The following is an 18,481-nucleotide window of genomic DNA, read 5'->3' on the forward strand; positions in this document are numbered from 1 at the left end:
GACATCTTATTCTTCAAATCTTAATTGTTTTATTTTGAAGAGGGCTCAGATAAGAGGTGATTTAGAAGCGACAGAAAAGAAAGCCTAAATCCTTTATGCTCTGAATATCCAGAACAACCTTTGACCTTTGAGCTGACCAGCTAGGACGGCCTTGAGTGTTTGAATGTTGCGTGAGGAATACTCGGGCCACAAACCATCCCGGTGCCAAAAACACGTCCCTCTGAAGAATTTTTGTTCACTTTTCATTCTTTAAGTGTCAGCCGCCTCCCAAAAAAAAAAAAAAAAAAACATTAATCATGATGTCGGACGGTATCCGAGACAAACGCGTTAAACATGTTAAGTGGAAAAAATGTCTCTTTCTGTCGGGCACCGCCGCTTTGTTTTGGTGTAAAGACGAGCGGCGGACCGACCGACTTAGTGCCGGCAGCTGCCCCGCTTCTCTCTTCAACTGTCTGTGGGTCGCCAAGACTGAGAGTGACGACGGCACATGTACATGGGAGGGCCGCTGGTGAAATTCTAACCCCTGCCTGCCCCGCGACGTCAGACCCAACCCAGATGCTGCTCGGAAAGAAGGAGGGACGGCGGCTTTTAGGGTTGCAGAGCCTCGCGCGTGTTCAGAGTGGCTCGGGAAGTCGGCGTGATCTCGGAGGAGGTCCGTGTTGAGGATGGCCAGGAGGATGTTGATAGCCTGTGTGCTGGCTGCTGTCATTTGTCAGGTAAATGAAATCGTTGGCTCGTCGGAGTGTTTTCTCATAATTCTACAGATGGGCTACTTTTATGTTTAAGATTCAGAATTCAACCTACCCATCCCGGTGTGATTTTGGCTCTTGGCCTTCAGCTGCCCCGGCCGGCGTCTCTGTTTTATACAGTTTATATTTGCCGGCAGCCGATTTTCACTCACCGTGCAATCAGAGGTTGATGTAAACATTTTGAGCCGGTTCGGAAAGAGGATGGCTCCAGATGTGCACGTTTGGAGGCCAGCACCTGTCAAGCGACGCCATTACGAGAACGGATGGCTGACGTGTTACCAACGCCACCGGCGGCCATCATTAGTCAGTCTTTCTCCGTGTTTGGAAAAGTGACAGAGCCCAAGTTGGTCTAGTGCAGTGCTTCTCAAATAGTGGGGCGCGCCCCCCTTGGGGGGCGCCGTGCTATACCTGGGGGGGCGCGTGTGACCCTGGGGAACAGGCTTTTTTTTTTGCAGTACTAGAATGAAGTGTAATTGCGCATCTTCCCAGCAGGGGGCAGTGGCGCGCTCATTGTTACTTCTGTGACGTTTGCGACAGTGCAACATTTTACGACTTACAAGACAAGTTAGGATAGTCACGGTGGTGTGTGGGGGGGGGGGGGCGCGAATAGTTTTCTTCTTGCTAAGGGGGGGCGTAACAGAAAATAATTGAGAAGCACTGGTCTAGTGAGTGAGTTTCCCTCCGGTGGGATGATCTTTTGTTCACTGAAAATAAACAGCCGAAATATTTCTGCGATTTATAGTCCGGAAAATACGGTAATTGGAGTTTACCGATATTTACAGTCATTGGAAATTCAAATAGGTTGTTTGATTTGAAACCTCGAAAAAATAGAGCCTTAAAGTGTTCAACATGGAGCAGCTGAATAGAATTTGTGTATTTTACACGCGTCACCCGATAGCTGACTGGGCCTGCCGGCTGTTATTATCCGAGAGGTGTTGAGGCGGGCTGCTGGATGTTTGAGCAACAGTCGCTCGGTCGGGCGGGCGGCAGCAGCTGTTCCCAGATGCATACGCCACCACGCCATTTGTCCCGCTCTGTCATCCCCCTTTGCGGAAAGAGGAGCGGCTCGCTTCCGGCCCATAAAATCGGGTACAAATCAAGAGTGCAGCGGCCAGCTGGCGCCGAGCTCTCACTCATCGGAAACAATCGGTCACAAGCTTGGCGGCCCGACGACAAAACAGAAATAAACCGTGTTGACTTTGCATTCTTTTTCAAGGTGAAAAGAAATCAGACATTCAATCAGTCCGTTTCTCGGAAACCGAATAAGGAGACTCGAGTCGCGATCTCTTATCGTTTAACTTTGTAACATTTGCGCCGAAGGGGCAAACGTACACCAGAAATAGCGTGGCCATGCCGTGACGCAGCAAAGAACGGAGGCGGAGACCTGGGGTCACCTGTGCGACCTCTAGGCCTGAGCTCAAAGACTCTTCGTGGCATGGGCTCCGCTGAAAAGCCCAGCTTGCAAACTTGTTTGTTTTTCAGCGGTGGACAACAATGGCTGGATTGTTCTCGATATTGAAATCTTTGCCGAATTTCAATTGATCATTTTGGATATCAAACGGTCGGGACTGTGACCACTTAATAGCGTCGCCAAAACAAGCTGTCTGTACTTCTGTGAGGGCCCGGGGTCAAAGGTCAGCTTGTAAAGGTACCTGGGAAAAGCTTCTAAAAGCGTTGGAGGGTGTGCTTAGGGTGTCATCACTCAACCCGTCAGAAAAGGCAGCCCTTGGGCTAATTGGTAACGGGACACTTGTCTGGTAAAAACATTGGAAAAGTGCCGGCGACTGGAAAATATCCAAACGTCAGTCGTCGAAAGGTCGTCCCGCTGAGACCAGAGCCAACGTTATGAATGAGGCGGGAAAGTTGAGTGAAACAGCAGACCGATTTCATATTCACATTTTTAATCTTCTTGACTGCTTTGATTCATTTTTTTTTGTTGCTTTCGGACTCTTATGGCATATGACACCTTCCGGATTTCTGCAGATGGCTCTCGGGATGAATTTGGGAGCACCTACGGAATGCCTGTGTAAACATGCAAGTGGGAGTGTGTGCTGATGAAGGCCACAAATAGACGAGCGTGCCTGCGGATGCCGGCCATCGCAGAAGTTCCACTCGGAATAGCCATCGGGGAGGGGGGTGACACCAAAAAGACATTTCAAACAAAAGATATTCGTGCTTTTTTCCTCATGGCAAAAAAGTTTATTTATCGTTTTTTTTTTTTGTTTTGTTTTTTAATTTACTTACTTCCTGACTTACTTACCGTATTTTCCGGACTATAAGGCGCACCGGACTATGAATGGCCCATTTTAAAACTTTGTCTTCATATAAGGCGCACCGGACTATAAGGCGCACCATTCATGCATCATGTCAGATTTTTAATCCAAATCGAATCATTCTCCATTTGATCTTTTTTATTTCAACTTCAGACGCAACAAATGACTTTATAATCACAAAATAATGCTCCATAGTCTTTTTGATTCATGATTCATAGTCTTCAGCGGGCCACTTATGATTGATTTCATGACACAACGCTTCGGGACAGTTTCAATTTAGGAATTTAGTCCATGTATAAGGCGCACTGGACTACCGGCACTGGTCGGCTTTACAGAAAATTTTAGGTTTTTAGGTGCGCCTTATAGTCCGGAAAATACGGTACTTACTTATGTATTTATTTAAACGCCTTTGTAAGTTTGTCCCTATAGTAGGCGAGTTTGAAAGAGGAAATGAGCAAAGGAATTGGCACTTTGGAACATATGGCGAGTCATGTCGGCTTTCCCACAGAGACGATGTGAATAGATGATTTTTGTGTGGGTGGCCGTTTGGCGCCAGCGTGAGAAACTCTCCGTGCGAGCATGTCGGATGAATTCCGAGCACACGGCGCATCCGTAAGGTGACCCCGAAGTCCCAGTCAGGTGCGGGGCTGAGCATAAAGGGGAATTTGGGAGACGGGAATGTGGCTGGGCTGGGAAAGCGCAGGAACTCAATCCATAGCGGACAGCTGCTGTTGCTGCCTTTTGTGTCAATGTGCAGAACGAAAGGCCTGCGTGGTGGTGACTCTTTGCGTTTCCCCATTCCAAAATGGCTGCTGGATTAGCCAGTGAAACCTGAAGCTCGGACACACTTCTTCCGCCTCCCGACAAATTTGCCAGCGTGCCCACTCCGGTGTTTTTCCACAGGTGGGGAGTGCTCAACGTGTTCGGGAGATCCACCCGTGGAGGAGCCAAGGCAAAGGAGCGGTGGTCAGGGTGAAGAGAGACTGGATCATCCCTCCAATTAGAGTTCTGGAAAACAGCAAGCAGGTCCCAGAAAACCTGGTCCAGGTAAAAGTTTGCGCAGTGGCTCGAATCACGACTCACAACTAACACCGTCTCCTCTCTCCGACCAGATCAAGTCGGACAAAATCTTCACAGGCGAGGTGATCTATAAGTTGGAAGGCCCGGGCGTGGATCAGCCACCCAAGAATTTCTTTGAGATTGATGACAAGTCGGGAGTCATCAGAAGCAAGCGTCCGCTGGACAGAGAGAAGTACACAAGCTTTAGCGTAAGGGCATTTTTACTGTGAGCTCACCAAGGCGTGTTTGGATGAGTCTTTGGCAGCTTCTTGTCATCTTCTCACCAAACATATTCCCCTCAAGTCAGCTTTTTAAGGACTTCAAGGGAGCCACTTTGCAATGTTTTGGACAAGATGGTCATGATGTCATTCATAATGTCTAACTAAACATCCTTCACGCATTTCCTCCCACTTGATCCATGACTCAGAGATTGTCATTCTTGGAATGTTCCTTCGCAAAAGCGTGACTAATCCCAAGTCAAATGTATTTCTTTTTTCTTCCGATGTGTAGTTGAAAGCTTTCGCGCTGTCGTCCAGTGGAGAGAGACTGGAGAACCCTACCACCATTGAAATTGTAGTACTGGACCAGAATGACAACAGACCGGCCTTCACCCAGAAACAGTTCACCGGGGCCGTCTCGGAGTTCTCGGTGCCGGGTACAATCCACATCATTAAAAAAAAAAACAAATCAATCGGAAAGTCCAATCCAGTAATGGTCTAAAAATGTCGCCAAACAGGCACATCGGTCATGTCGGTGTCAGCCACGGATGCGGACGACCCGCTGACGGAAAACGCCTTTCTCAGCTACTCCATCATTGGCCAAGAGAGCATCCCAGCCAACGCCATTACCAAGACCATGTTTGGGATCAACAACGAGACGGGAACCATCTACACCAGAGACGTGGGCCTTGACAGAGAGGTAAGACACAAGACATTGTCATCAGTTGAATCCTGATGTCCTCTTCCCACCTGCAGGTGGTCAAGACCTTCAGGTTAATGTTACAAGTGGCTGACATGGGCGGTATGGGGTTGACCAGCCAAGGTGTGGCCATCATCCACGTGTCCGATATCAACAATCATGCGCCGCAGTTCCACCCCAGCTCGGTGAGGCCGAGCCCAATGAGGACGATCGAAGAAGTCGTCTCCAGCTGTTTGTGTTTCTCCATCCAGTACGCCATGACGGCAGTAGAGAACAGAATAAACGCCGAGATCGGACGTGTCAACGTGACGGACGCTGACGATCGCGGGACGGGGAACTGGGAGGCCAAATATTTCATCTCCAACGACCCTGGCAAAAACTTTGCCGTCACGACGGACAGCGCCACCAACCAGGGCATTCTGATGGCGGTCAAGGTAAGCGGACCTCATTCAGATGACAGACGTTTAGTTTTTCACAGAAATCAACTCAATTGAAATATTATTTGTCCTGCATATCATTCCAAATCCCCAGAAAAATATCTGGCCAACTCACAATTAAGACATGTACGGTATGCCATCTAGTGGTGATTGGTGATATTACAACTTAAAATGACAGCGTATATTCACAAATTTTCTCTATTTTACTTTTTTTTACAGATTTTGAGCGTTTTTTCAGGATATTGTGAATAAATAAATAATTAAATTAATTATTTAAAAAAAAGACAAAATAATAAATAAATAAATAAATAAATAAATAAAGTAATAAAATAAATAAATAAATAAATAAATAAATAAATAAATAAATAAATAAATAAATAAATAAATAAATAAATAAATAAATAAATAAATTTATTAATTAATTAATTAATTAATTAATTAATTAATTGAATGAATGAATGAATGAATGAATGAATGAATGAATGAATGAATGAATGAATGAATGAATGAATGAATAAGGGATTTCAATTGAATTCCGAATGTGATTTTACGTTTGTCTTCTTTGTCTGCAGCCCCTGGATTACGAGGCCCAGAAGGAGCACATTGTCTTTCTGACAGTGGAGAATGTCAATCCTCTGAGCGACAAGGCTCCCAACTTGCCAGCGAGCGGCGCCATGGTGGTGGTGACGGTCGTCAACGAGAACGAAGCGCCGCATTTCAGGGAGGACCCCATCCGCATTGTCGTTCCTGAATCCGTGGCTCCTGGAACGCTCTTGAAAAGCAACATTGCCTTTGACCCCGATAATTCTGACCTGAGGTAGCTATCAAGGCGTGGCTTTCTCATTTCATACCATTGGCTCGATTGCGAGCGTGAAGACGGCTGCTGTTCCGGCAGGTACGAGATCAGCAGAGATCCCGAGAGGTGGCTAACCATCGACAGACATACAGGAGACATTTCTGCAAAGAGAACCTTCAACATGCGATCGCAGCATGTTCAAAACAACATCTACGTGGCCACCGTCAAGGTCACAGGTCAGTCCGAACGCTCAATCCCGTCTTAACCTATGTGTTGCTCACCCACCATGTGGCGCTCCTTGACCTACGCAGATGCTGGCGGCGTGTCCACCACAGCCAGCGTGGCCATCACTTTGAAGGAAACCAACGACTTTCCCCCGACACCCTTCCCGCTCAGCGGCGCCGTGTGCAGGGATGCGGGAAGGACGGCCTCCGGGTTGCTGCTGACCGCTGTGGACCACGACCTCCCTCCGCACGCGGCGCCGTTCGTCTTTGAAATGCTCGACGACGTGTCAATCAACTGGACTGTCATCCGAGTCAACGGTAGGATGACACCGGAAGAAGAACGCCAGCCAAACATTGGCCAATGGGTTTGTGTCCACCCTGACTTCAGACACGCACGCAAAGCTGCAGCCTCTCGTCCACTTGGAGGACGGAGAATACACGGTCACGTTGCTGGTGTCGGATTCTGGAAAGCCGCGCTTCAGCTCTTACGCCGACATCAACGTGACGGTGTGTCTCTGCGACTCGCACGGAGATTGCAAGTCTGAGGCGGGCGCCGTCTTCGCCTCCAGCGTGGGGATCAGCTTCATCGCCCTTATTATTATCATGGCCGCTATTGGCCTCCTTCTCCGTGAGTCACATTTTCAACCTCCACACTGCCGTTTTAAAAAGACAATGAAAAAATGCCTCGCACTTTTTCCAGTGTTGCTGCTCTTGGCCGTGGCGCTCAAGTCGTGCGGCAGACGCCACCGTATCAAGAAAGGAAGCGGTCTGCTTGTGGCCGATTCGGAAGACGACATCAGGGACAATGTCCTCAACTACGACGAACAAGGAGGCGGTGAGGAAGATGAGGTAAGGCCTCACCGTGGAGATCAGCACAATTGATCCAGACGTGTGTTTCAACATCATTCAAATCCAAACTGGAATCATCTACGGTTATTCACACCATTCATTTGCCAATGACGTCATGGATTTGAATCCTTACATGACATATGACAAAAAAGGGACAGCTGAAGACATGAATGAATGAATGAATGAATGAATGAATGAATGAATGAATAAATGAATGAATGAATGAATGAATGAATGAATGAATGAATGAATGGAGGAATGAATGAATGAATGAATGGAGGAATGAATGAATGGAGGAATGAATGAATGAATGGAGGAATGAATGAATGGAGGAATGAATGGATGAATGGATGAATGAATGAATGGAGGAATGGAGGAATGGAGGAATGAATGGATGAATGGATGAATGAATGAAGGAATGGAGGAATGAATGGATGAATGGATGAATGAATGAATGGATGAATGAATGAATGAATGAATGAATGAATGAATGAATGAATGGAGGAATGGAGGAATAGATAAATAGATAAATAGATAAATAGATAAATAGATATGACCGTCCTCGCAGAACGCCTTTAACATCGACCTGTTGTGGAACCCTCTGGACGCCCCCGTGACCCCGGCGCCGTATTACCCCGTCGCCCGAGGCAAGCAGCCCGTCAGGAGGGACGCGCCGCACGACCTGCCTTCTCCCGCCTACCCTCGGAGGCCCCCGGCGGATCCCGCTGACATCCAGGACTACATCAGTGAGGTAAGACGCCTCTGTTTAACTACGCCACATTTTGCCATTCACACACATCCGCATGACGGCCATGTTTTATTTCTGGGCCTCAGGGTCTGGAGGCGGCAGACAAGGATCCGAACGTGCCGCCGTACGACACAGCCCTGATCTATGACTACGAGGGCGAGGGCTCCCTGGCGGGCAGCCTCAGCTCCATCGCGTCGGCAAGCTCAGATGAGGACCAGGACTACGACTACCTCAACGACTGGGGGCCGCGCTTTCACAAACTGGCCAACATGTATGACCCACGTTAGGTGGGAAGGGTGAGTGCTTTTACTGTTTCATTGGACAAGAGGAGATCGTTTTACCGCAGCACTGCTCTTAAACTGATTTGTGAGATGTTTGTGAATATTTCAAAGGGTGCAGAGGGAAAAAAAAAAAAAACAAGTAGGACCTCAACATGTTCAAAAGATGGATTTGATTTATACCCAAACTTGGATTGCTTGGGACGTGCGACTTTTTTTTTTATATGATTATTTTATAAAAGGAATTTGTTACTCATGTTTATTTGTTTGATCATAACACCTCCATTCCAGCATATGTTACACTTCTGACGCAAAATATTACTTAACAAAACAAATAGATGCAGAGAATTTGTCAAAGAGTCGAATTATTTCATTAATGCCGTACAAAGAATGTAGAACTTATTTTCATATTCCTCAGGGCACAACTTTAATAAAACTTGGCTCAAATATAACAATTAGAATGTCGCATTTCAATCGACTGTCATGGGGAACTCAGAGCTAGAGAAGATGGAGGACTTTAGCGCCCTCTACAGGACATAAAAGTCATTGTGGCGCTGTAATTGGGTGAGAAACAATTGCTGCAGTTCTTCCACTCATTGCATCTCTTTTTATTTTTGTCCAAAAAGGCCAAACAAGCATTTTAGCGTGTCACACAAAATGAGTTACAAACGCCACTGAAAAGTTTCAAGCAAACTTACAAAAACTTTTCTTTCACCTGAAAGATTTAACAGTTGCTGACTCCAAACTTGGGAGATCTCTGACCTTTGCATCCAAAAACTATTTGCAGAACTTTTGCTTGATCCAGTCTGCAGCTCAGATGCATTTGCTAGAACTGTGCACACCCAACGATTAAAAAAAAAAAACAAGGCAGCAGCAGCAAGTGTGGCGCCCACTTCAAGCCATCTCGGGATTCATGTCGCCTTGGTTGCGTCCGTGCGCGGGTGGCGGTGTTTCGTCCTCGCCCGTGTCTTGCTTGTCCTTCTGAGCTTCCACCCAGCTCTGCGGAGCAATCATCTTCTTTGGCCCGTGGGGGGGCGGACCCAGCAAAGCCTCAATGTCGTCATAGTTCACCACCTCCCGCTCTAACAGAGCATTGGCCAACTGCAAAGAATGCAATGCGGGCAAACGTAAACAACGGCAAGTACCGTATTTTCCGCACTATAAGGCGCACCTAAAAACCTCCCATTTTTTCAAAAGCCGACAGCGCGCCTTATAATCAGGTGCGCCTTATATGCGGACCAATATTGAGCCACTGCAGCAGGCGTGTCCAAAGTCCGGCCTGCGGGCCAAATGTATATATCTTATACATGGACAAAGTTTTAAAATGGGCCATTCATTGAAGGTGCGCCTTATAATCCGGTGCGCCTTATAGTGCGGAAAATCCGGTCCACAATTGCGCAGACGAGACAGGACAAAGACAGAAGAGGGAGCAAACCAATGTCAACTTGTCTCTGTTGTCCAGTAGTAGCTTCTCTGTATGGCGGTAGGCGCGGGCGATCAACATCTTGGCTTCCTGAAAGCACAAATATATTGGAGCAATATTTGGAAGAAGTCTAATAAAGACTGCAAACACGGCGTAGGAGAAACGGAAAATTCTGAACGGACCAGATCCATCTGCTGCTGGAGGCCTTGGCTGAAGGGTCGGCGCCCGATGGCACCCTGCTCCTCCGTTTCGGGGAAGGACACCTGGCCGACACTTGTGCACATGCCGTACTGCTTCACCATTGAGTAGGCCACGCGGGTCACCTTGCGCAGGTCGTCCTGAGCTCCTGCACAACAACAAGAACTTACAATATAGAAGAACAAAAAAAAGTTTGACACAGCTGTGTGCGCGTGTACCTGTTGTAACCTTATTAAAGGTCATAGCTTCCGCAGCCCGTCCTCCTAGAGCCATGCACATGCGCTGAAAAAGCTGCTCCTCGGTGAACAGGTACTGTTCACGAGGCAAGATCTGGGCAAATCCCAGCGCCGCGTTTGTCCGAGGCGCAATCGACACCTAAAGCAAGCGTAAAAAAAAATCACAGCCGTTTCTGAGGCGCATTTGAGTTGGACTCAAAATAATGCTGAACCTTCATGACGGCCTCCGTGTGCTCAAGCAGCCACCCGACCAGCGCGTGCCCCGATTCGTGGAAGGCGACCACCCGTTGTTCCTCTTTGGAGAGGATCTTACTCTTCTTCACGCTTCCTGAGAACACGCGTATGGTCGTCGACTTTTCCCATATGACAAAAAAACAACGTATGGACGGACGGACAAAGCAGAGTCAACTGCACCTGCAATGACTCTCTCCACGGCATACTCAAAGTTAAAGGTGTGGATTGATTTGTGTCCCTCTCTGGCAGCATGCAGGGCAGCTTCGTTACAGATGTTGGCAATATCGGCACCTGTGGACAGAAAGCATTTTAGGACGCAGCGTGTAAATGTTTTACACGTATGACGTACCGCTAAAGCCAGGCGTGAGCTCAGCCAGGCGCAAGGAGTAGAAGCCGGCCGGTTGAGTGAGCTTCAGGATCTTCAGATGCTGTTCGTAGATTTCCATCCGTTCCTGAGGAAAAGAAACTTCTGGATTGAGGCTTCGGGATCGTTTTGGAAGAATTCGTTCATGTCCGCCTTTCACCTGCAAGGTGGGAAGATCGATGAAGATGTGGCGGTCCAATCTGCCGGGTCTCATCAGAGCGTTGTCCAAGATGTCCGCTCTGTTTGTGGAGGCCAGGACAATCACATGGTCAGTTGTTCCCATTCCTGGGGGAGAAAAACATTTGGAGTGATTCCTCTGGCAAGACAAGAAGCTTTCGATGGCACAACTTACCGTCCATCTCAACCAGCAACTGGTTGAGGGTCTGCTCCTCCTCCGTATTGGAGAAGCCGGACATGTTGGTGGAGCGCTTCTTTCCCACGGCGTCAATCTCGTCGATGTAGACGATGCAGGGCGCCCGGCCACGAGCCTCCTTGAACAGGCTCCTCACCCTGGCGGCACCCAGACCTAAAAACATTCATTTGATTTATTTTGGACAGCGACAGTGAGACGGGCAATTTTTCTTTCTTATGCAAAGCATGTAAGTCTCTATGAAATGGTTAGTGGCGGAAAAACAATTGAGAACCACTAAATCAATCAAGGGAAGAATGAAAACGATGCGTTTCCAACATCTGTCCAGCAGAGGGCGTTCTGACCACATTGCTTCAAACAACAAATTTAAAATGATCAATGACAATTTATTTGAGTTAGAAGTGAAATTTAGAATCTCTGTTTCTCTCTCCAAAAATGTTACTATACTGTATTTTTTTATTTCAACGCAGCATTATGTCAACAATGGCAGCAGAAACACGAGTGTACCTCCAATGACCTCCACAAATTCTGAGCCAGCCATCGCCAGGAACGGGACCTGCGCCTCTGTGGCAACGGCCTTTGCCAACAGCGTTTTCCCGCAGCCCGGGGGCCCTAGCAACAATGCTCCCTTTGGTACCTTGGCGCCCAGGAGGAGGTATCGTTCGGGATTCTCAAGAAAGAAACAACATGATGTCAATTTGGGTTTGACCTGCCGGACACTGTTAGAAAACGGCAAAGCGTAACGAGCCACGCTTCTCTCACTTTGAGGTAGTCAACAAATTCTTTCACTTCCATCTTTGCCTCGTGCATGCCGGCGACATCTTTGAAGCTCACGCCTTTCCCTGACTTGCCGTCCACGATGGTGAATTTGGCCATCTTGAGCTGATTCTGTCAAGCAAGTGTACTTCTTCAAACAACGAGAGAAAAGTTGGACTTTTGCTCACTTACAAATGCACTGAAGCCTCCTTCTCTGCCACCCATGCCTGCCAGACGAAAGATGTACCAGAGGATAGCCACGCCGATTGCCGCCATGCCGAGAGCGTACAAAGCGCTGCGAAGAAACATGAAGAGCCACCGTACGAATGATTCGGAAACTGTTTTCTTTCCATAAAAAAAGCCGACTTACTTTCCAAAGAATCCAGTGCGTTTGTAGGAGACAGGTATCCGATCCTTTGTGTCAATCTGCAGCTCCTCCTCAGCGGCCCTCAGCTTCTCCTCAAATTTGTCGATGTTGGCGACTTGCATTCTATACATGAGCGCAAGCCTCTAGCAAAAGACGCATGAAACCAGGAAGAGTTAGTCCTGGAAATTCAGTCGGCAATATTTGCTGAAAGGAAATAGCGGTTAGCGTACAGGTCTGCCAAAGATGACTGCCCCGGGGTGAAGGTAGATTTCCACAATGTCGCTTTCAGGAACCACCTGCACCCGTGACACCTCTCCCTTCGCCAACATCTCATTGACAAAGTCATTCCAAGAGATGTTACCGCCGCTAGTGTTGATAGAGTTGAGCAGGCTCATGATGAGCGCTATGATAAAAAGGGTCCGCAGACGCTCTCGGTACATCTGGTCCTCCTGCTCGCGCCGTTTCTTTTCCTCTGAGAAGCACATTTGTGGAGATAGTCAACGACATGAGGAGGAAGATGGGATTGGATTTGTACTCCTGGACAATCGTACCTTCATCTTCCTCTGGCTTTTTCCCTTTTGCTTCATTCTTTTTATCTGCTGTTTGTTTCGACTCAGATGTACTGAAGTAGCACGTTGCCCCTGGAATCAAAGGGTATTATCTGTGAAATATGGCTCCATTGGAAAGTAATGCACATCATATCGTAGAGCTCTATAAAAATAAGATTACCTAATAAATGGACTAGACCCACTGGGTTTTCAAGAAGGTTGTTCCACACTAATTTCCTGCTGAGTCCCGCCAACGTGGGGCTCAATGGTTTGAAGAGAATACTCTGGAACAGACATATTCAGATGGTGAGAAAACATCTGATGTGGAGAATTTAGTGTTTTAATGGTATTGTCTCCATAGGGGGGGGGGGGGGGGGGTTGCGGTACTAATTCTGCCATAGACAAAAAGAGACAAAGCTGGTTAGTTTTAGGTCTCTTTGTTGAAATACATATTAATAACCACATTACATAAAACATATTGTTTCTTACTTTGATTAGTTTTTCAGGTTGTCCAGTTAGAGTCCTCTCGGACATTGCATATAACATCTTTCGTAAGCGCACATTGTTGACAGTGACCCTGTTGGCTAATATATGACAGTTTCGCCTTGACCACGTCCATGCTAAGCCTCCGGGATATTTCGTGCAAAGACGAACGTGATGCTGCAACAGCGACGCCGCCATAACTTCGATCTGCAGCGGATTATTGAATATACATGGCCGATGTTTGGTTTCAGATTAGCCTTGACGTTTATTTACTAACATCGATGGGAGCTAGCTTGCAATGTTGTGTGACGCACTTCCGGGAAATGTTACACGCACACAAGTACACTCCAAACCAAGCAATATGCATTGAATTGGGTTTTATTCTACCAGGGATGTGTGTTGGGAGAATTCTTATTCGGGCTTGTATTTGCACTCGTGTTGAATTCGATTTTAATGTAAAGTTGTTGAGTTCAAGAGTGTTGAGCTGCGCACCCTTTTACGCAGCCTGCTTGAAATACGACCACTAAAAATATTTTTTGTGTAGTTTAAAAACTAATGAGAAATAATAATTATAAAGAAAAAATGCAAATCTATAGAGCCAAGTAATTAACCATCTAGCGTTATTAACTGTCGTTTAAAAAAAGCAATGCTTGCATATAAAGGGGGGAAATATTTCTATTGGTTAAAATACAATAATGCCCGGTTTTTATTTAGTCAAAACGAGTTGTGGTTGCTGACTGTCCGCGTGTTTTGAGTGTGGACACTATTTTATGATACTGTACTTTATTTGAGCAACTCCAGCAGGGTGCGCAAATCGTCAAGTTATGCTTATCTGACGTGCGTCTTGCGTAACGACACACGGGTCTCGAACTTACCAGAGTTTTTTTTTTTTTTAATGGCACGCTCATTCACTTTAAATTTGCTATGGCAACATACAGATATGTTTTTAATGTATAGATAGACGATCAAAAACAATCGCACGAAATGAGGTCAGTTATAGTTGGGATTGACATACATAAGGACCAATAGGATCGCGGCACTTTCCCGACCAATTGGAAAGCTTGTTCTATTGACGCTCGTCTCCGCTTGACTGCTGGGTGCGCCTGGTTTACTTACCAGTCCTGCCCGGTATATTTTCAACGACTGTCTTCTGTTGACCTATGTGAGAATATTTGCTAATGCATCAAAAAAATAACATTTTATCTCATCATTTGTTTCCCGAATTTTGTAAGCAACCTGTGAGATGCATACAAACTGTAACATGTGTACGAAAACGTGCAAATAACCTTTGATATGAGTGCAGTTTAACACTATCATGGCATTCTTAATTATGCACGCCCGCATATTTAACCGTGAATAGATACAAAATATGTAAATGAAAAATGCAAGTCCTGGCTGAAAAGACATGTTTTTAATTAAAGAATGATCAAATGCGCACATTTAGAAATATGGTTCCTTGATTTAAAATGAGCTTTTCCAAACGTAAACATGTTTTCGAGAAACAATACATCGAACGCACCCGATGTCTGTTCTCCATTTTCTTTGATTGGCTCTTCGGTTGCAACGGTAGCGCGGGCTCTGGGCCTGAAACTCCGAGCTGCATCGGCCATCTTGGGGCATTCCTTGCACATCGACCAGAGGGGAGCGATCCTTTCCAGATCCAAAATGGAGGCGGTTTCATCGTGCGCTGAGGCGTTTTCGACCAATCACAGGGCGGCTTTCATTCCCCCAAGCGTTTCCGTCCTGCACCTCGAAGTCGAAGGCCGCTTGGAAAACGCTCGAATGGGTTCGCTGATGACTTTAACGAAACATTCCGTGCTATTTTGATGGGTTTTCTTCAGCCGATCAATACCGCCGTTACACAAGTGGACTGATAAAGATTTGCACTCGGAGGTGAAGAAGAATTTGCTGGGTTGCAACCGTGTTTTTTGTGGATATTGGAGTCGTCTTTCCTCTGTCGTCTTCTTGTTGGTGTGTATGCTTTTAACAGGCTAGCGCTAGCCTCGTTTGCTGGGCTGCTTTTAGCCGCCGCCGCTGCTGCCGCCGCCGCCGCCGCCGCTGCCATGGTCCTTGCAAGTCAATGCGGATGTCTCCGAGACAGTTTGTGCTAAAACGAACTCGACAAATGGGAACATCTAGCATTGGCTGAACACACCGTGGCATTAAATCAAGACTCCGTTCACACTTTGAAGGAAATCCCAAATTAGGTAAGTCGCACTTTCTTGGTTCACACGGTCAGCGCGGTATCAACAACAAACTGGCGATTGCTGTATTGTGTTGTAATCTGCTCTGTTGTGACTAGCAACAAATGTCGACTTCTAAAGTGGCCGTTTGTTCGTGTTTTGAGCACAAATGGCAGAAATGTATCCAGTTTTAAGCCATCGATATGATGTAATTTCTGTTTTTGGTAGGTGTATTTTAAATAGTTGAATTTATCGTGGTTCTTCCTGTTAATAATGACAGGCTGTTAAAAGCCGCCGTGAACTATCTCGATACGATTGCATTGTTGTGTAAACGTCGCTTTTTTTTTTTTTTTTGCATGCTCACAAGATTGTCTGAAATGGAAATAGATCCCGTGCAGCAATATTCTGCAGTATTCGTTCAAGGCGGCACATTTCTTCCAAGAATGTGGAGCGTGTTTTTGCCGTTCGTTGCTCTTGGCCTAAGCCAGGACCTCTTCGCTACCTCCTAACTGTTATTTTGTGTCACAGACGCACACTTTAAGCTTCCCTGTTCTCCATTTGTAGAGCTTGCAATCAATGGAACGTGTCCACAAAGAAATATTCCAGCCCAAGTATATTGTGTACATAATAGGAAAACGTTGTAGTGTGTGTTTTTGAGTCTCTATCTGTCGTAATTGTGCAAGTGCTTAACGTGGAGGAGCTGGGTTGTGCGTGTTGAAATTTCATGTGAAGCAAAGGAAAGGAGGCTCTCAACATGGTGGGCTTGTGGCTGAGCAGTCAAGCAAGCTCCCATCTTTGGTGCAGGACCAATGGCGAGGAAAACACTGCAGTGCTGCTGCTGCTGCCTCTGCTGCTGCTATTTTCCACCAAGATGGTCTGTGGGGCTCGTTGGCTTCATGGTGACTATGCTGACTCATTTTGCAGTGCCCTCAGCTGAATACTTTCAGTTTGTGCATCTGAGCTTCTCCAGCCCCGACACACGCTAAAAATGCCATGCATCCTCTTTGGGTGTGTTCTTCAACAGACCTGGCATATCCTCACATACTTGCTACGTTTGAAACCCAGGCCAAGTGTTAGTATTGAATTTCTTGCAAATTTCTCACTCCCTCCACACCCCCAATGTTATTTGGAATAGCTTCTGTTACTATATTATTCTATTATAATAGCACATATTCAACTTTTGTTGCGGTTTGTGTGGGCTTTCAGATTTGGCGCATGGATCAAAGCCCACTGCAACTCGAGGGAGTCGAAGCCACTTTTTTGTTTATTGTGGCCGTTGCTTTGTTTTAATGAGCGTCCGGACCCAGTGTGCTTTTGGAACGGCACCGACAGGAAGGCCATTAAAAGTGCTTCTCGTGAGCAAATGACGTCACGAGCTGTCAGCCACGCTGTGCCCTATTTTGCTTTTGGAATCCAAAGTTGACACCGTGATATCTACCTACTGCCACTTAACAAGTCAAATGCACATTTGCAGTGTTTTTCGGGAGTCGGAAGATTGAATCTCGACGTTTGCTGGCCTGAGAAGGAGCCGCAAAATTGCGTCTCGTTCATTCCAGCGCCATGGAAATCTCGCTTGCATTTTTGACTGTGGTGTCGAGAGCCGAGGCATGTCGCTACAACTTGTGCAACAACTCTGGCTGCTTTCCGTCCGCAGGCAGGCAGGCTCTCCCCTCCCCCCTGTGCTAAGCGTGTGGTCCTTTTGAGTAAACAAGTATAGCGACTCCTCTTTCGTAGCTCCGTCTGTGCTTCGGCGGCGCAAGTTGCCATGTTTCTTTCTCTTCTCAATCTCCGCAGACCCTCAAATGGATCTGGAAGCCTTTTGTCATCCAGCCTACTATTCCGCTTTTCTCTCCTGTATGGAGCAAAATGGCGGGCCTCAATCCCGTGGCTTCTCTCGGGACCGCAGAACATCATACTGGGCTTAAGGACGGTCCCGTTGGTGGACTCTGTTCTGAACCCATCTTCGGGTTGTGCCGGAATGCCGCTCCTCTGCTGGACCATCCGATATTTTCTCGTAGCCAAGAGGATTTCACATCCAAAGGGAACGTTTGGCATGTTGCTGCTTCTCCAGAATGCTTTGCAGACTTGGCAGGGCATTTTGGGATTCTCAGCCCGGAAAGGGAAACATCAAGGTTACTTGTCGGGTTGCAGCCATCAAATCATGTGGGACCTTGATTTTACTACTGAAAATGTGATCAAATAGTGACAGTTTAATACAGTACAAAATGTATTGTCTGATTTAATACCAATGATGAATATGCAGGAAAAAGGAACACATTTATTTCACTTGGCTCAGTGGTGGAGCACCCTAACTCGGTTGCTAACACTGGTTAGCTTAGTCAAATTAGCCGTGGACAGGTTTGGTGGTCGATATAGTCGTGACTAGTCGATTAATCTTGGCAACCCTAATCCCAAACCCGTGTTTATCCCGTGGTTTGGCCATTTGGTCATCCAATCAGCCCAAGCTACAGAGGACTTTGACTCCCTCGCCTGATCGCTGCCACGGCTGGAACAGACAGACTCGCTCTGCGGAGCGGCCAAATGTCCGGCCAAGTTGCAAACATTTGCAAGGGTACAGAAATAAGATGGCGCCGGATGAGAATAGCCGTTAGCCTCTCTATTGTTGGCTATTCTGATCGCCGCTAGTCTTAAAAAATTCATATGGGCCCTAGTTTGGAATGAGGAGGACGGCGGCCAAAGTGAGCCTGCCCATTGTCTTTGGCAAAATGGAAAGTGCACATCATAAAAGTTGTTTGATACAACCCGCGCTCACATCGCAACGCTCGTGTCGCTTTACGACACCGAAAACGACACTTGCGGCTTTACGACATTGCCGCCGCCGTAAGGCCGCGTGCGCGGGCGGCTGAAGCAAAATTCAAACGATTGAATGAAGTCAACAAACGTGCGCAAGACTCCCGCCGATTCCTAATAGTCACAGGAAACGGAATGGGGAGTTGTCATTTTCGTCTTGCTCTCGCTTCTCCCTTC

At 46.9% G+C, this 18,481-nt stretch overlaps 3 protein-coding genes across 6 annotated transcripts in view; 2 read left to right on the plus strand and 1 right to left on the minus strand.

Annotated features, from left to right (window-relative positions):
* Positions 1-551: 551 nt before the first annotated feature.
* On the plus strand, positions 552-8,786 carry cdh15 (cadherin 15, type 1, M-cadherin (myotubule)). The gene is made up of 14 exons (XM_061276838.1): positions 552-716; positions 3,926-4,069; positions 4,135-4,290; positions 4,592-4,736; positions 4,818-4,999; positions 5,056-5,184; positions 5,251-5,433; positions 6,009-6,253; positions 6,332-6,468; positions 6,544-6,774; positions 6,845-7,084; positions 7,157-7,305; positions 7,874-8,056; positions 8,140-8,786. Exons 1-14 carry the CDS (start codon positions 666-668, stop codon positions 8,338-8,340), a joined length of 2,376 nt encoding a protein of 791 aa, XP_061132822.1. The 5' UTR covers positions 552-665; the 3' UTR covers positions 8,341-8,786.
* Positions 8,787-8,915: 129 nt separating this feature from the next.
* spg7 (SPG7 matrix AAA peptidase subunit, paraplegin) lies at positions 8,916-13,624 on the minus strand. The gene is made up of 17 exons (XM_061276837.1): positions 13,317-13,624; positions 13,009-13,111; positions 12,831-12,920; positions 12,510-12,751; positions 12,283-12,422; positions 12,105-12,207; positions 11,919-12,044; positions 11,664-11,826; positions 11,139-11,312; positions 10,947-11,071; positions 10,772-10,874; positions 10,603-10,713; positions 10,401-10,516; positions 10,171-10,327; positions 9,937-10,100; positions 9,767-9,844; positions 8,916-9,432 (listed from the first exon to the last, which is right to left on the minus strand). Exons 1-17 carry the CDS (start codon positions 13,506-13,508, stop codon positions 9,226-9,228), a joined length of 2,394 nt encoding a protein of 797 aa, XP_061132821.1. The 5' UTR covers positions 13,509-13,624; the 3' UTR covers positions 8,916-9,225.
* A 1,383-nt stretch (positions 13,625-15,007) lies between these two features.
* The window catches only part of ankrd11 (ankyrin repeat domain 11), a 44,225-nt gene continuing 40,751 nt past the window's right edge, over positions 15,008-18,481 (plus strand). For 2 of the 4 annotated variants that reach the window (XM_061277424.1, XM_061277427.1), the window contains exon 1: positions 15,010-15,517. The gene's annotated coding sequence lies outside the window, so the exon portion shown is untranslated. Of the gene's footprint in view, positions 15,518-18,481 lie in introns of all 4 variants that reach the window. The other 2 variants (XM_061277426.1, XM_061277425.1) reach the window with 2 other exon arrangements.

This window comes from Syngnathus typhle, linkage group LG4 (assembly GCF_033458585.1).
Source record: "Syngnathus typhle isolate RoL2023-S1 ecotype Sweden linkage group LG4, RoL_Styp_1.0, whole genome shotgun sequence".
In the NCBI taxonomy this organism is placed as follows: Eukaryota; Metazoa; Chordata; class Actinopteri; order Syngnathiformes; family Syngnathidae; genus Syngnathus; species Syngnathus typhle.